At 33.3% G+C, this 16,471-nt stretch overlaps 1 protein-coding gene and 1 pseudogene across 1 annotated transcript; one reads left to right on the forward strand and one right to left on the reverse strand.

The window, feature by feature from the left end:
* Positions 1-2,938: 2,938 nt before the first annotated feature.
* On the reverse strand, positions 2,939-4,623 carry LOC127540115 (olfactory receptor 14I1-like; annotated as a pseudogene).
* Positions 4,624-14,631: 10,008 nt separating this feature from the next.
* Positions 14,632-15,597, forward strand: LOC127541661 (olfactory receptor 14I1-like). The gene has a single exon (XM_051966879.1). The coding sequence runs from the start codon at positions 14,632-14,634 to the stop codon at positions 15,595-15,597; it is 966 nt and encodes a 321-aa protein (XP_051822839.1).
* The last annotated feature ends 874 nt before the right edge of the window (positions 15,598-16,471 follow it).

Raw genomic sequence — 16,471 nt, forward strand, 5'->3', positions numbered from 1 at the left:
ACTGACAGCCTTCTCTGGCTTCCCTGACACTTCTTGGAGACCAGTTGAGCACACACCCAATCTGTACTCAGAAAGGAGGGGTTGGGCTCCTACTATGTTCTCAACCTCTCAATGATGAGGCTCATGTTGATGAATGGATGCCCATCAATTGGAGAATGGCTGGGCAAATTGTGGTATATGAATGTTATGGAATATTATTGTTCTGTAAGAAGTGACCAGTAGGATGAATACAGAGAGGCTTGGAGAAACTTACATGAATTGATGCTGAGTGAAATGAGCAGAACATGGAGATTATTATACACTTCAACAACAATACTATATGAGGATGTATTCTGATAGAAGTGGATATCTTTGACAAAAAGAAGATCTAATTCAGTTCCAATTGCTCAATGATGGACAGAATCGGCTACACCCAAAGAAGGAACATTGGGAAATGAATGTGGATTACTTGCATTTTTGTTTTTCATGTAAGGTTATTTTTACCTTCTGAATCAAATTCTTCTTGTGCAGAGAACTATACGGACCTGCACACATATATTATATCTAGAATATATTTTAACATATTTAACATGTATAAGACTGCTTGCCATTTAGGGGAGAAGGGAGAGTGAGGGAAGGAAAAAAGTTGAAACAAAAGTGAGTGCAAGGGACAATGTTGTAAAAAATTACCCATGCATATGTTCTGTCAATAAAAAGCTATAATTAAAAATAAATAAATAAAATTCAGTAAACCTTCTACAATAAACCTTTGCCAATTTTCTCCCCCTACATCTTGGTCAATTGTCAGATAATACATATTCTCTGAGGAAATCTGTCGTTTTGTCTCTTACCCAGCATATATCTTATATGAACCAGTTCTATTCTCATATTGTCTTCATTAGAATATTAGCTCATTGAATTCTCTGCTTTGTATTTCTTTCTAGTTCCAGAACTTTTTACAATATTTGGCAGAAAGGAAGAACTTAATAAATGTGACTAAACCAATTTAAGTTATGTTGTCATATTTATTATGGAAATTGATATAAAATCCAAGGAAATGCAATGGAAGGAAGGAGCTAATTTATGGTGGCCTATTAATGCTAGAAAGATGACTTCACATTTTATTCTAAAAACAAGAGGAAAATATTAAAGATTTTAACAGGGGCATGAAAACATCTTATCTGTGTTTTAGATGTATAAATTTAGTAGCCATGTGGTAGGTAGATTGCAGAATGCAGATATTGGAGAAAGGCAAACATTATTGCAAGGAAAGGGTGGTGGATATTATTTACAATGCATAGAACAAAGTCCCTAGAGTTAGGGGAACCCTGAGTTCAGCCACTTACTAGTGTGACGCTGGGCAAATCATTTAACCTATATTTGTCTCAACTATAAAATGCTCATAAGAGCATCTACACTGCCCAAGGTTGTTAGGCAGATCAAATGAGATAATATTTGTACTTAGCCAGTACCTGGCATATAGTAGGTGGTATAGACAATCCTATGATGATTATGTTCAATGTGAAATTGATTTTGAAAGTAGACAAAAGTGATAAAATGATACATGTTTCTTGAAAATAATATTAGCAAGAATTTTCCAGTTGATTACATAGTGGGGGGGGGGGGTTCAGGGCAATAGAAGAGTCAAGTTTATAAATTAGAGTGACTTCAAAGATGGTGGTGATAGCTAAAGAAATAGACGCTTTAGAAGGATAGGTTAGGAAGAGAATATAATCTGCTGATATGGACAACATTGCCAAAGAAGGTGGTCCAGAAGAACTAACTCTTAATGTTCATATGAATAATCTCAACTCCCTCTCCTGGAGAGTCCTTTTAATTCATTGTGTTTTCATCTCTGACTATTTACATTGTAGCATATTTATCTAGTGGCCAGTTACAATTGTTATTTCATATCAGACCAAATAATGTCAAGAACTGCATTATCTAATGTTTAAGAAAAACTGAGAATCAGCTTCAAATTGATGATAGATAAAACATGGACATGGATGAAATCACCAAAAAAGAAGAAAGAATGAGAAAATAGTGCTGAGGACAGATTTCAGCACATGTTATACCCTTCCCTTTTTTGGCTAGTACTATTCATTTCATTTAGGAAGAAGGAAAGGAAGCTAATAAATAGTACATATAAATAGAATTTAAAGAATTAGGAGATTTGAGATAATAAATTATGACTGAAACCAAGTGAGATTATTATTTTTTTCTTTTTTGTGCATCTTAGTTCTTCCTCTTCTTTTTGGTACACTATTTGTATTTCTTTTTTGTTGTTGATTGTATAAGAAATTCAGTGATTAGTATAGTTCCTGACATAGAGTAGGCACTTAATTAGCATTTATTTATTAATAGATTAATTGAATTTATTCCTCTCTGTTCCTGTTTTAAAAAGATGAATTTCACTTTTCAGGGATTTTTTCTTTTCTTTCAACTTCTTCTCAATAGTCCAGTGCCTCATGAAAAGTCCCTTGTGTGTGTGTGCGTGCGTGCGTGTGTGTGTGTGTGTTTTGTTGTTGTTGTTGTTGTTGTTGTTGTTGTTAGAAATTTGTTGAAAGATTCTTGAATGGAATGACACTATACCTTATTGTTAGATGAGATTAAAATATATCCTTCTTCTCCTTCCTCTAATGTATTACCTGTGTGATTAAATTAAAAAGGAAAATACAACAAAACATCCTAAGATTCTAAAGTGAGTCTCAATGTATGTAAGTATATAATAAAATATGTCCTTAACCCATGTCACAAGGTGCCCAAAGATTAGGGGTTACAGAGAACAAATCCATTTACTTGGGAACTCAAAGGGTCAGTATCTTTTCTTGGATCTTGCTCATACACCAGAATATTTCTATGGGAATATCCAAAATAAGGTTTCACATTAGTTCATGTCGATAGCACTTACTCAAACATTGAAGAGAAACTCCAGATATAGGAAATTAGAGGCCTTTAATTCCACCATCACAGAAAATACATACAATGCAAAAGACTTGGCAAGCCCAAAAAATACAGAAGCAAATATTGTCCAAATAACAAATCATATTATGCTGGGTTCACCACTTTTCATTTCTTTCACCCTCTTTCTCTCAAAAGCAAAGATATTGGGGAAAAATTCAGTATTCTTCCAGGTTTATCTCAAACCTACACCAATATAGCAATTCACAATGCTATTAAGATTGGCAAAATCCAGAGTTGCTGATCACTCTTTCACTCAGCAAAGATTCAGTTCTTCACTACTGAGTTTTAGTGATTAGTTCCCAGCAGATTTTCTATTTTCCCCATTCTTTTAACCCTTCAAAGTACTTTGAGGCACATCTTCAGCAAAACCTGATTGGTCTGAATAGAGAGGCAAAGAATGAGTGCTAATCCATCATTCAGAGAAGCTGGGTCAATAGTTATTAAATAGAAAAATCATCCCTGGTTTACATTAATTATATCATGAAGTGTTATTTATTTGTAGACAAAATGTTAAACTATTAATGTTACTTTTAAGCTAGTTATTTTGTTATCTTGGGCACTCAATACCTATTTATACATCCTCTTACTTAACAATTGCTTCAAAGATACACATTTCCTTCTTGGGAAAAATAGTAGTTTTGATTATCCTGCCCAATGCAATCTTGATTTTCATGTTTCTCAGACTATAAATAATAGGATTCATAAATGGAGGCAATATTGTGTAAATCATTGAAATCAAAAGATTCTGGACTGGGGAAGTGTCTGTTATAGGTCCAAAAACAGTGACCATGCCAGCAAGAAGGAATAAGAGAAGGATAATCAGTTGAGGGGAACAGGTAGACAAGGCTTTGAGGCGCCCTTCCACAGAGGGCATTTTAAATACAGCAGAGAAGATATAAGTATAGGATATAACTAAAAAAAAAAAAAACAGAATAAAACTACTGTAGAACTGGTGGCAAGGAGTGTATACTCAGTATCACGAACTTCAGAAGATGAGACCTTCAAGACATGAGGGATGTCACAAAAAAACTGATGGATCACATTGGATCCTGAGAAAGGCAAACGGAACATGTTTCCCGTGTGTAGAGCTGAATAGATGAACGAACTAACCCATGAACCAGCTACCGCCCAAAGACAGCGTAATGGTGTCATGGTAACCTCATAGTGCAAGGGGTGGCAAATGGCCACAAAGCGGTCATAAGACATCGCCACAAGCAAAGCAAATTCTATTGCTGCAAAGAAGATAAGGAAGAAAACCTGAGCACAACAGCCCAAAAGAGAAATGGCTTGATTGCCTGTCAGGGAATTCACAATGAATTTGGGAAGAGTGACTGAGATGCAGCCAAGATCTGACAGGGAAAGGTTGCTCAGGAAAAAATACATTGGAGAATGAAGGTGTGGGTCAGTGACAATGGCAATGATAGTGAGGAGATTCCCCATTACAGCTGCAATGTATATGAGCAAGAAAAGGATAGCATGCAAGACCTGCAGCTCTCGGATGCTTGAAAACTCCATAAGGAAGAATTCCATGATGATGGTACAATTGCTCTTGTCGTCCAGAATCATGTAATTCATCTTGTAACAATATCAATAGAGTATGCCAAATTCTAGAAGGAGAGCATAGAAGCACTTTATTACACAGAAAATCCAGGAACTTCAATCTATTCTACTCATCATCTTAGCGAGGCAATTAGACCATTTAAAAAATCCCATATGTGACAATTCTCCTGTAATCACATTAAATCCATAAAGGGAAAATATATTCCTCACTGTGCAAACTGGGTCTTTTTGAATTGACTTACTCAATAGGAGCTCTATTCCTGACCTGCCATATGCATGTGCACACACACACACACACACACACACACCATATACACACCACTACAATACCTAAATTTATTCTCTTTGCAAGATACTAATCTGATACAAAACTTGGATTTGTATACATAGATCCACATAAAAATAGATGATAGAGAAATGACAGACAACTTAGTGTTTACGTTTTATCACCAGACACATTGTGCTGGCTGAAACTTTATTTTTCAATCCAATTTCAGGCTCCTTGATACTATTCCATGCACATATGCATTTCCATTATATATGTCAAAGTTCTGGTATCTGTTTCAGCCTCTTAGAAGAGATATCAGCAAAATCTCTACTGAAAGAGCAAAAACTCCTTAACACATGACTTAAAAATTGCTGAAGTCCTGGCAGAAGTGATTTAGAGAGAACTTTTAAATTTAATCCAGAGTTATATACACAGAGTTGCATGGGAAATTAGAAGTCATGGGCACAACTCGCTTAATTAAAAGGCAACATAGAGAGGTACAGAAACATCTTGGGTTGGTACAGGTAAAGTGTTGCAAAACCAGTTTGTAATCTCAGATCTTCAGAAAGCAAATATAGCACTCTTTCCTTTTGAATTACTCAAGGGTATTGCCATAATTAATTGCTTTAAATCCTTTAACTTTTCTCTTGAGAAAAATTAGAACAAGGGACAATATCTCCAGGAAAAACAAACAACAATCTTTGCAATCTTTAAGGAGTTGCATTCTTGTGAATTATTGCAGTTATTTATTATTGTAGCAAGAAAAAATCATCACTGGTTAAATATGGTTTTAATAGTATATTCCATTGTCCTCTATGGTCCAGTAGTAATCTCTAAAGATTTGCTATAAAGACTTTTGTTTCCGATTGATTTGCAGTATTGCTATCTCAAATCTACATTCATCACCCTCATTTTATAATTGAAATAATCAATTTTAGTGTATTAATTCCTTAAAGTATCACTAATTAGCACATGAATAGTAGGATAGACTTTTTCCTATCTTACTTTAATAACTTGGATTATTTAGTTTATTCCCCCCTATTTTTGGAGCATGTGATTTTTGGTGACAAGGCATATATAAATATATATTCAAATCAAAGAGTCAAAAGTGCAATGCATTAAAAAAAAAGATAATATTTGATTGTCCCTTGTCATTTATAATGGAAATCATTGTCTGCTTCTTTGGATAGAGAGATAGAGATAGAGAGAGAGAGAGAGAGAGACACTTGATATATTATATATATTCTCTAATAATAATATTTAATGAAATCTGTGTTTTATCAAAGTTAGAACATATCAGGAAAGAAAGTCTCTCCTCTCCTGCAACTTCAGGTCTTAATGGCCTAAAGCTCTGGAAAATAAAGTAATTTGGGGAGAGACAAAGTCATTTCTGTAATTAATTTCATGTTTCCTGTTAAATGTCAGTAGTAGTGATAATATTTATACTACAAAAACACTTACTATATTTGCACAAAATACAATCATAAAAATGTACACTTTTCAAAATATTTTCTCCAAAGAAATTCATTGACTACATACTTACCAAAAGGGTGAAAATGGATTTTTATCCCCACTTGTATAAAAACATGTACAGTTTATCCCAACCTACACATCTGAAGTCACCTCAATTATATGGTGATATCTGTTTATGTGGGATAGAACAATAATAATAAGCAATAATTACCTGGTACTCTTTTGCAAAATATATCCACAAAGATCATATTTTCCGCTTAAACTCTGTGAGATGTTCCAAGTACTATACTCGTTACAGATGAGAAATTAAGGTGCAGAACAGTAAAATTATATCTTTAGTTACACAGCTACTCTGCAGTGGTTCTCAAACTTTTGTGGTCAATATCCCTTTATACTATCAAAAGTTGTTGAGAATCTGTCCAAAAAGTTTTGTTTATGTAGATTATGTTTATGGACATTTACCATATTAAACATAAAAACATAAAAAATAATTTTGAAGTTGTAGAACCTCTGAAAGGCTTCCTAAGACCCACAGAATTCTTTGGATAACATTTTGAGTACCTCTAGAGGAAGGATTTAAGCTACAGTCTTCCTTAAATTAAGTCTGCCGTAACATAATCCCTTCTAAAGGATAATTCCTTGGGCAGAGTTCAATCCCTAGACTTCTAAGACCCACTTGATTAATTAAACAAATTGGCCATTCTGAAATGAAATATCAAACAAAACAATACCTGAGTGAAGAATTGTAGCATTTCTTCTTGACAAAATTCATAGATTGCTTTTCTTTATCAAATAATAAATGCTTGGCAGTATCCAAAGGGTATCTCCATTTTCACTGAATTGGTTTTATTCTCATTTGGAACCTCAGAGGGCAAAAGGAGCTGATCCCTTCCCATGTGAGGATATAGGATCTGCTAAAAAATACTTGATGAATATAACGTGAGTGGAAATATACTGCACAATGTCTTTTGCAGAAATGCTTCCTGAAGTCACCAGCAGAGCCAAGGTTATAATCTCATCCTTGTTAGGATGGCCTTTCCCTTGTGTATAATTAGTTGAGGTAGAGGTCCTTTTATTAGTGACATGGAGAAAGAAATTCACCCTTTAATCTTATATGGTCCATTAGGACTTCTGTAGTCCATGAGGATCTTCCACATAGCCTTCAATCTGATCCAAAATGAAAGAGCATTTTAATGTATTTTAGAGGAATAACTTTGATCATCCTGACAAAAAAAATTGAGTCTACAAAAATATGCATATCTGTCTCTCTACTTTTCAAATGTGCATCTATCTATATATGCATATGCATTAATATATCAATATTTAATACACATATAATTAATATTATGTATTATAATAATTATTATAAATATTATAATGATATTATACATATTTACTTTGTGTACAGAAAAATGTATGGACTTTCAGGAGAAAACTGAATCACTTCTATTGGGATTGTTTCAAGAAGATTATGAAGATCCTGTAACAGGATAAGATACCAGACACTGAAGTCATTTATCAAACTAAACTATGAAGCATTCCAAATCTACTGTGGAGAGCACAACTCTGTATGCCAAATGCAAAAAACATATATATATATACACACACACACACACATATACATATATATACATGTGTATATATATATATATATGTATATATATATATATACACACACATACATATACATATATACATATATATACGTGTGTATATATATGTATATATATACACACACGTGTATATGTGTGTGTGTGTGTGTGTGTGCATATACTGAAGAAAACAAGGCCTTCAAAATTTGAATTAACCAAATGGAAAAAAAGATATAAAAGCTAACTGAAGCAAGTCATACATGAAAAACTTTAACAGGGCAAATGGCAGGAAATGACTCTATGACACGGCAAAAATCAGTCAAAGTTAAAAGAATGAAAAAATGGAAGAAAAAGTGAAATACCTCATTGCAGAAATAGCCAACCTGGAAAATATATCTAGAAGAGAAAATTTTTAAATTATTGATCTACTGAAGGTACTGACTAAAAAAAGGAGCCTAAATAGCATTCTTCAAGAGATCATCAAAGAAAACTGCCCCAATATTCTAGGAACAGAGGTGGAAATACTCATTGAAAGAATCCATTGATCCCCTTTGTAAAGGCATCCCACAGGGAATACCCTGAGGAAAGTTGTTGTGAAATTCCAGAACTACAATGTTAAGGAAAAATTCCTGCAAGCTGCCAGAAAAAAAAATATATATCAAGGAGCAAATCTGAGGATTACATAGCATATGGAAACTTCTAAAGTAAAGGATAAGAGGATCTGGAATACCATATTCCAGAAGACAAAGGACCTAGGTTTACAACCAAAGAATTAACCATACAGCAAGACTCACTATCATCTTTCAGGGGAAACATGGATCTTTAATGAAATAAGGAATGTTTAGTCATGTCTATTTAAAAAAAAAAAAAAAAGAACCAAAGAGAAAACTTAATATACAAACACAGGGCTCAAGAGAAGCATAGAAAGGTAAGCAGTGAAAATATATATGTATTATTTAAAGGTTAAACTGTTTATCTTCCTAGATGGCAAAATGATATCTGTGACTCTTGAGACCTGTATCTGTTAATTGGGCAGGAAGAAGCAGCCATCACATAGACAGAGTATGTGGTTGTGAATGGACTCTGATGTGATAATATCAAATAAAAAGACAAAAAGGGGTGGGAAAAGGTATGTACTGAGAGAAGAGAAATGGGGAGGTATAATTTAATAAATTACATCATATCAAGAGGCACAAAATACCTATTATAATTTAAGGAAAGACAGAGGAGGATGAGCATTGTCTGAAGTTTGTTCTTATCAGTTTTGGCTTTAAGAAGAAATACTTTCATCATTCTGTGGAATATAGGAATTTATCTAACTTTATAAAGAACTAGAAGGATAAAGAGGAAAGAAAAGGAAGGGGCAGAAAAAAGAGAACAGAAACACTAGGAAAAAATGGTAAGAGAAGGGAAGGAGGGGTGATGGAAGATAAGGTAATGGGTGGGGAGAGTTTAAAAATGCTCCTTAGGACAGAGTGAAAAAAGAGAACAAAAGTATATAGAGGGGAGAAAATAGGATGGAGGGAAATACAGACTCAGTAATCATAATGAGAATAAACATAATCAGAATGAGAATGGGATGAATTCTCCCAAGAAACAGAAGTAGATAGCAGCGTGAATTAAAAAATAGAATCCTACAATAAGTTTTTTTGTTTTTTACAAGAAACACATTTGACACAGAGAAATATGTACAAAGCAAAGGTAAAAGGTTGGAAAAGAATTGCTTCAACTAAGTAAAAAAAAAAAAAAAAAAAGCAGGGCTATCAATTCTGATCTCAGATAAAGCAAAAGTAAAAATAGATCTAATTAAAAGAGATAAGGAAGCAAAGTATATCTTTATGAAGGGTACCATAAAAATGAAGTAGTAACAATATTAATGTATATGCACCAAATGGTAGAGCAGTAAAATTCCTAAAGAAGATTTTAAGCCACTTACAGGAAGAAATAGAAACCAAAAATACATTAGTGGGAGACCTCAACCTTCCCCTCTCACAGTCAGACAAATGTAACCATAAAATAAACAAAAAAAAAAACTAGAGAGGTTAAGAAGATCCTAGAAAACCTAGACATGATAAACCTCTGAACAGAAAGGAATACACCTTTCTCTTGCCAGTACATAGGATCTACACAAAAATTGACCATGTATTCAGCCATAAAAACCTCATAATCAAATGCAAAAAGGCATAAATAGTAAATTCTTCCTTTTCAGACCACAATCCAATAAAAAATTATATTCAATATATTCAAAAACTATACTCAAAAGTAGAGTAAAAACCAATTAGCAATTAAATAATCTAATTCTAAAAAAAAAAAGAGTGGATCAAAAAAAAAAAATCACAGAAACAATCCATAATTTCATGACAATAAAGAGACAACATAACAAAACCTATGGGATGCAAGCAAAGCAGTTCTTAGGGGAGATTTTGAGTCTTTAATGGAAAATTTGATTGACAGGATTTATAACATTTCTGGTTATCCTATGAATACTATATTATCATTGTTAGCCTTTTTGCTTATTTGTTTTGCTTTGGTTTTTATTCATTATAGTAACTTTTTTTTTATCTACATTAACCCAAATTTTCTGTGTTCTAAAGACTGGGTCTAAAAATAAATTTCCTGTAAATGATGAACCAACTCATAATTCAAGGAGAAGTATCTTCAGTGTTCCACACTAGCTTCTAAATAGTACAATGAGGCAAAAGATGGAAAAGTTCTCAAAAGATTAGTCAATAATATCATGGAATATCTCCTCTATCTACAAGCACGGATCAAGACCTATTAGGATAGAGAAATCTAGGCTTGATATTGACTAAAAAAAGAGATGTTTAATGCATTAAAGATGTTGAATGGTTGGTTGTTTTCCTTCATTCTCAAAGAGGACCAAAATAACCTTACTATGTTAGATTCAAATTATAGTTTGTCTGATTTTGGCTGAACAGTCCAATATGAGATTGAAATGCTCATCCCCAGCTCATATAAAAATAGATCTTATGAACATTTGGAGGAAATTGTCTAACTTTGCACATCTTGAGTTTCTTCTGAGCTAATTCAATTCTGCTTTGCTCATAGAGCACAGCACCAAGCTGGGCAATACTGGGCCAGTGTCTTCTATGTCATACAATAACTTCAAAATTTCTTAAAAGAAACCTTGAGAGTGTAGTTATATTGATTTTCTGACCACTCTGTGAGTGTTTGCCCTGTAGGAGTTCTCCATATATTACTCTTTGTAGAAATCATATATTTGGTTAATCAAACAATGTGCTCAGTCCAATAGAGTTATATTCTCTACAATAGAGTTAGAGTGTTAGGCAGTTTTATTTGAAAAATGACCTCAATGTCTGGTATCTTATCCTGTCAGGTGATCTTCAGAATTTTCTTAAAACAATCCAAATGGAAGTGATTCGGCTTGCCCCTAAAAGTCCATACATTTTATGTACATAAAATAAATTTATGGAATATATTACATATTGATATATATTTGTGCATGTATATATGTAAAAAGATTAATCTATGATAAGTAGATGGACAGACTTGTATGTTTTAATCTACTCAATATTTTTTGCTCAAGGTGATCAAAATTGTTCCTCTTAAGTAACATAATAGAAACCAAGTTAAATGGTCTTAAATTTTGGACCATATTGAATGAAAGATCCTCATAGACTACAGAGGTCTTAATGGACTCTACAAAATTAAAGATAAACTCTTTCCTCCATGTTATTACTAGAAGGACTTCTACCTCAACTAATTACACTCAAGGGAAAGGCTAAAATAGCTGTGGCTAATAAGGATGAGATTATAACCTTGACTCTGCTGGCAATTCAGGAAGTATTTCTCAAAAGACATTGGGCAGTATATTTCCACTCACATTATGTTCATCAAAATTTCAGCAAATCGGGTAAGCTCAAATGGGAAAATATCAGCTCCCTTTATTTTTGGAAGCTCCAAATGAGAACACCAATTCAGTGAAGATGGAGGTAATCTTTACCAAACACTTGTTATTTGGTAAAGAAAAGCAATAAATATAAACTACAGAAAGGAGAAATGCCACAACTCTTTGCTCAGGTATTGTTTTGTTTAATATTTCTTTTCGGAATGACCAATCTGTTTAATTAATTAGGTGGGTTTTAGAAGTCTTGGGATTGAAGTCTGCTTAAGAAATTACCATTTAGAGAGTCTTTTTGGAATAGCAGACTTGATTTAAGGAAAACTGTAGCTTAAATCCTTCCTCTAGTGGTTCTCAAAGTGTAATACAAAGAATCCTGGGGGTCTTAGAAAGTCTTTCAGAGGGCACAACTTCAAAATTACTTTTTGTTTTTAATATGATAAATGTTCATAAACATAATCCACATAAACAAAACTTTTTGGACAGATTCTTAACAAATTTTAATGGTATAATGGAATATTGAGAACAAAAGTTTGAGAACTACTGCATAGTAGATGCTGAAGATATCATTTAACTGCTCTGCACTCTAATTTCTCATCCATAATATGAGTGTAATATTTGCATCATCTCACAGAGATTGAGGTGACAATACAATTTTTGGAAAAACATTTCTTTTTTTTTTAATTTTATAATAACTTTTTATTGACAGAACCCATGCCAGTGTATTTTTTTACAACATTATCCCTTGCACTCGCTTCTGTTCTGATTTTTCCCCTCCCTCCCTCCACCCCCTCTCCTAGATGGCAAGCAGTCCTATATATGTTAAATATGTTATGTTACAGTATATCCTAGATACAATATATGTTTGCAGAGCCAAACAGTTCTCTTGTTGCACAGGGAGAATTGGATTTAGAAGGTAAAAATAATCCGGGAAGAAAAACCAAAATGCAAATAGTTTACATTCATTTGGAAATACCAGGTAATTATTAGTTATTATTTTTGTTCTATCCTACATAAACAAACCATTTCAGATAACTTCAGATGTAAAAGTTGGAATAAGCTATACAAATTTTTATTAAAGTGGGATAAGATCTGTTCTTACTCTTTGGTTAAGTACACAGTGAGTGAATTTCTTTGGAGAAAATATTATGAAAAATAAAAATTTGAAAAAAATAAATTGAAAAACAAAACGTATTTTGTGTGTGTATATATATATATAGTATTTTATATTATAATTAATATTATCACTATTGTTTTTATTTAACAGGAATTATGAAATTAGCTTTAAAAATGACTCTATTTGAAGAAAGACTTTGATTCAAATTTAGACTTTGACAGAAACTAATTTTTATGTCTCTTTCCAATTTTTTTTTTTTGGCAGAACTTGAGGAAATTATTATTAGTTGATATCACTTAAGTTACAGGAGTGATTTTCTTTCCTAGTGTCTTTCTACCTTAATAAAATCACAGATCTCATTGAATATTATTATTATTACAGAATACATGTACCATATCAACTATCTATTCATCGATCTATTATCTATCTATCGAAGGAATAAGACAATGATTGCCAATGTAAGTGATGAGACAAACAAATATTCTTTCCTTTTTTTACTGCATTATACTTTTGAATCTTTGATTTGAACATATGACTCCTGTGACAAAAAAATTGACATATTCTAAAAATAGGGGAAAATAAACTAAATATTACAAGTTGTTAAGGTAACATAGGAAAAAATCTATCCCAGTAATGATGCAATAATTAATGTTACTTAGAGGAATTAATACATTAAAATTGATTGATTAAATGAATACGGTCAGGGTGATGAATAAAACTCTTTACAGCAAATCTTTGGAGATTACTAGTGGATCACAAGAGAAAATGGAATATACTATCAAAACTATATTAATCAATGATGAATTTTTTTGTTACTACAATAACACATACTTATACGAATTCACAAGAATATAACTCCTTAAGATATGCAAAGATTTTAATTTCTTTTCCTGGAGGCAGTGTCACCTACCCTAATTATTCTCAAGAGAAAAGTTAAAGGATTTAAAGCAAATAACTATGGCTGTATCTTTGAGTAGTTCAAAAGGAAAAAGAACTTTTAATTCTGAACATCTGAGACTAAAATGGCTTTGCAACACATTACCTGTACCAACCCAAGTTAATTCTGTACCTTTCTATGCTACCATTAAATTAAGAGACCTCAAAAATCCAAAAAAACCTGTGATTCAATTTAAAAGTTCCCTCTGAATCACTTCTTCCAGGACTTCAGCAATTCTTCAGGAGCTTCTTTCCAATCACTAGGGCCCACCTTTATAAGAAACTGAAACACACCAGAGCTTTCACATCCTAGAGAATGGAAAGGCATACTGCAAGGAATAGTGTCAAGATACCTGAAATCTCATTTAAAGCTAAAGTATTAAGCATGGTGTGTTTGGCAATACAAAATAATCAATAAATTGTCTGTCATCTATCTAATCATCTATAGTCTATCTATATTTATGTATACTGAGATATGTTTTGTATCAGGATGTGCTAGTATCTTGCAAAAACAAATAAATCTGTGGATTGAAGTGGGAGGTGTGTGTGTGTGTGTGTGTGTGTGTGTGTGCACATGCACACACATGCATAAGGCAGGTCAGAAGAATAGATTCTATTAAGAAAGTCAATTCAAGATAGCAGAGTTTGCGAAGTGAGGTATATATTTTTACTTTATAGATTGAATGAGATGGAAGGAGAATAATCAAATTATCATCTTTTTTAAATAGTCTGTTTGCCTCACTAACATGGTAAATAAGAATGACTTTTCTATGTAATAAAGTGTTTCTTTGTTCTTCTTTTAGAATTTAATATCCTCTACCAATATTGTTACAATATGAATTACGGGACCCCAGAAGACATGAGCAATTGTACCATCATCATGGAATTCTTCCTTATGGAGTATTCCAGCATCCGAGAGCTGCAGGTCTTGCACGCCGTTCTTTTCTTGCTGATATACATTGCAGCCCTGATGGGGAATCTCCTCACTGTCACTGCCATTGTCACTGACCCACACCTTCACTCTCCAATGTATTTTTTCCTAAGCAATCTTTCCCTGTTGGATATTGGCTACATCTCAGTCACTCTTCCCAAATTCATTGTGAATTCCCTGACAGGCAATCAATCCATATCTCTCCTGGGCTGTGCTGCTCAGATTTTCTTTGCTATCTTCTTTGCTGCAACAGAAATTGCTTTGCTTGTGGCGATGTCCTATGATCGCTTTGTGGCCATTTGCCATCCCTTGCACTATGGGGTCATCATGACACCATTCCGTTGCCTTTGGGTGGCAATTAGTTCATGGCTCAGTGGGCTCCTCTATTCAGCTCTCCACACAGGGAACATGTTCCGCCTGCCTTTCTCAGGATCCAATATGATCCATCAGTTTTTTTGTGACATCCCTCATGTCTTGAAGGTCTCATCTTCTGAGGTTCGTGATACTGAATATATACTCCTTGCCACCAGTTCCACGTTAGTTTTATTCTGCTTTGGCTTTTTAGTTATATCCTATACTTATATCTTCTCCACTGTATTTAAAATGCCCTCTGAGGAAGGGCGATACAAAGCTTTGTCTACTTGTTCACCTCAACTTATTATCTTCCTGTTATTCATTCTGTCTGGCATGGTCACATTCTTGAGTCCTTTATCAGACACTTCCCCAATCCGGAATCTTTTGACTTCAATGACTTATGCAATATTGCCTCCATTTATGAATCCTATTATTTATAGTCTGAGGAACATGAAAATCAAGCTTGCACTGGCCAGGATAATTAAAACTATCTTTTTCCCCAAGAAGTACATGTCCATCTTTGAAACAATTAAAAAGTAAGAGATGTATGCATGAGATATTGCATGCCCAAGATAACAAAACAACTAGCTTAAAGGGAAATTAATATTGTGTTTTGCCTACAAATAAAAAAAAATACACCAAAATATAATTAATATAAAGCATGGATGATTTTTCTATTTAATTGCTAGTGACCCAGATTCTCTGAGTGAGGACTTAGCATATACCTTTGCCCTCTCTCTATAGACCAATAAGTTTGGGATAAGGCTGTTTGAGTTCTTCAGGGTGTACTTTAAAGGGTTTTGAAAGAGAGAAATCTGATGATCACTAATCATTAAAACTCAGCAGTAAAAAACAATCTGTGCTAGTGGAAAGAGTGATCAAGAAATCTAGATTTTGCCAATCTTAGTAGCAACATGAATTGTTCTACTCATGTAGGTTTGATATAAACAGAAGAAGGTTGAATTGTTTTCCAATGTCTTTCCCTTTAAGAGCAAATGAGAGAAGCACATGATTCGTGATGAGCCCAGCATAATATCATTTGCCATTTGGACAATATTTGCTTTTGCATTTCATTGGCCCATCTGAATCTTTTGAAACATAAATTTTCTGCGATGATGAAAATAAAGTACTCTCTATATCCTGTATTTGGGGTACTCCTGGAATGTTTGAGTGTGAGTTATGGATATGAACTAATACAAAGTATTGTTTTGGATATTGCTCTATAGAAAAACTCTGGTGTGTAAGCATGATCCAAGGAAAGATATTGAACTTTTGAGTTCTCTTAATAAATTGATTTGGTGAATCCATAATCTTAGGGGACCTTGTGCCATGAGTTAAGTACATATTTAATTATATACACTTTAGAACCTTAGTATGCTTTAATTTATTTCTTTTTGTAATTTAATTACACTGG

This window comes from Antechinus flavipes, chromosome 6 (genome assembly GCF_016432865.1).
Source record: "Antechinus flavipes isolate AdamAnt ecotype Samford, QLD, Australia chromosome 6, AdamAnt_v2, whole genome shotgun sequence".
Classification (NCBI taxonomy): Eukaryota; Metazoa; Chordata; class Mammalia; order Dasyuromorphia; family Dasyuridae; genus Antechinus; species Antechinus flavipes.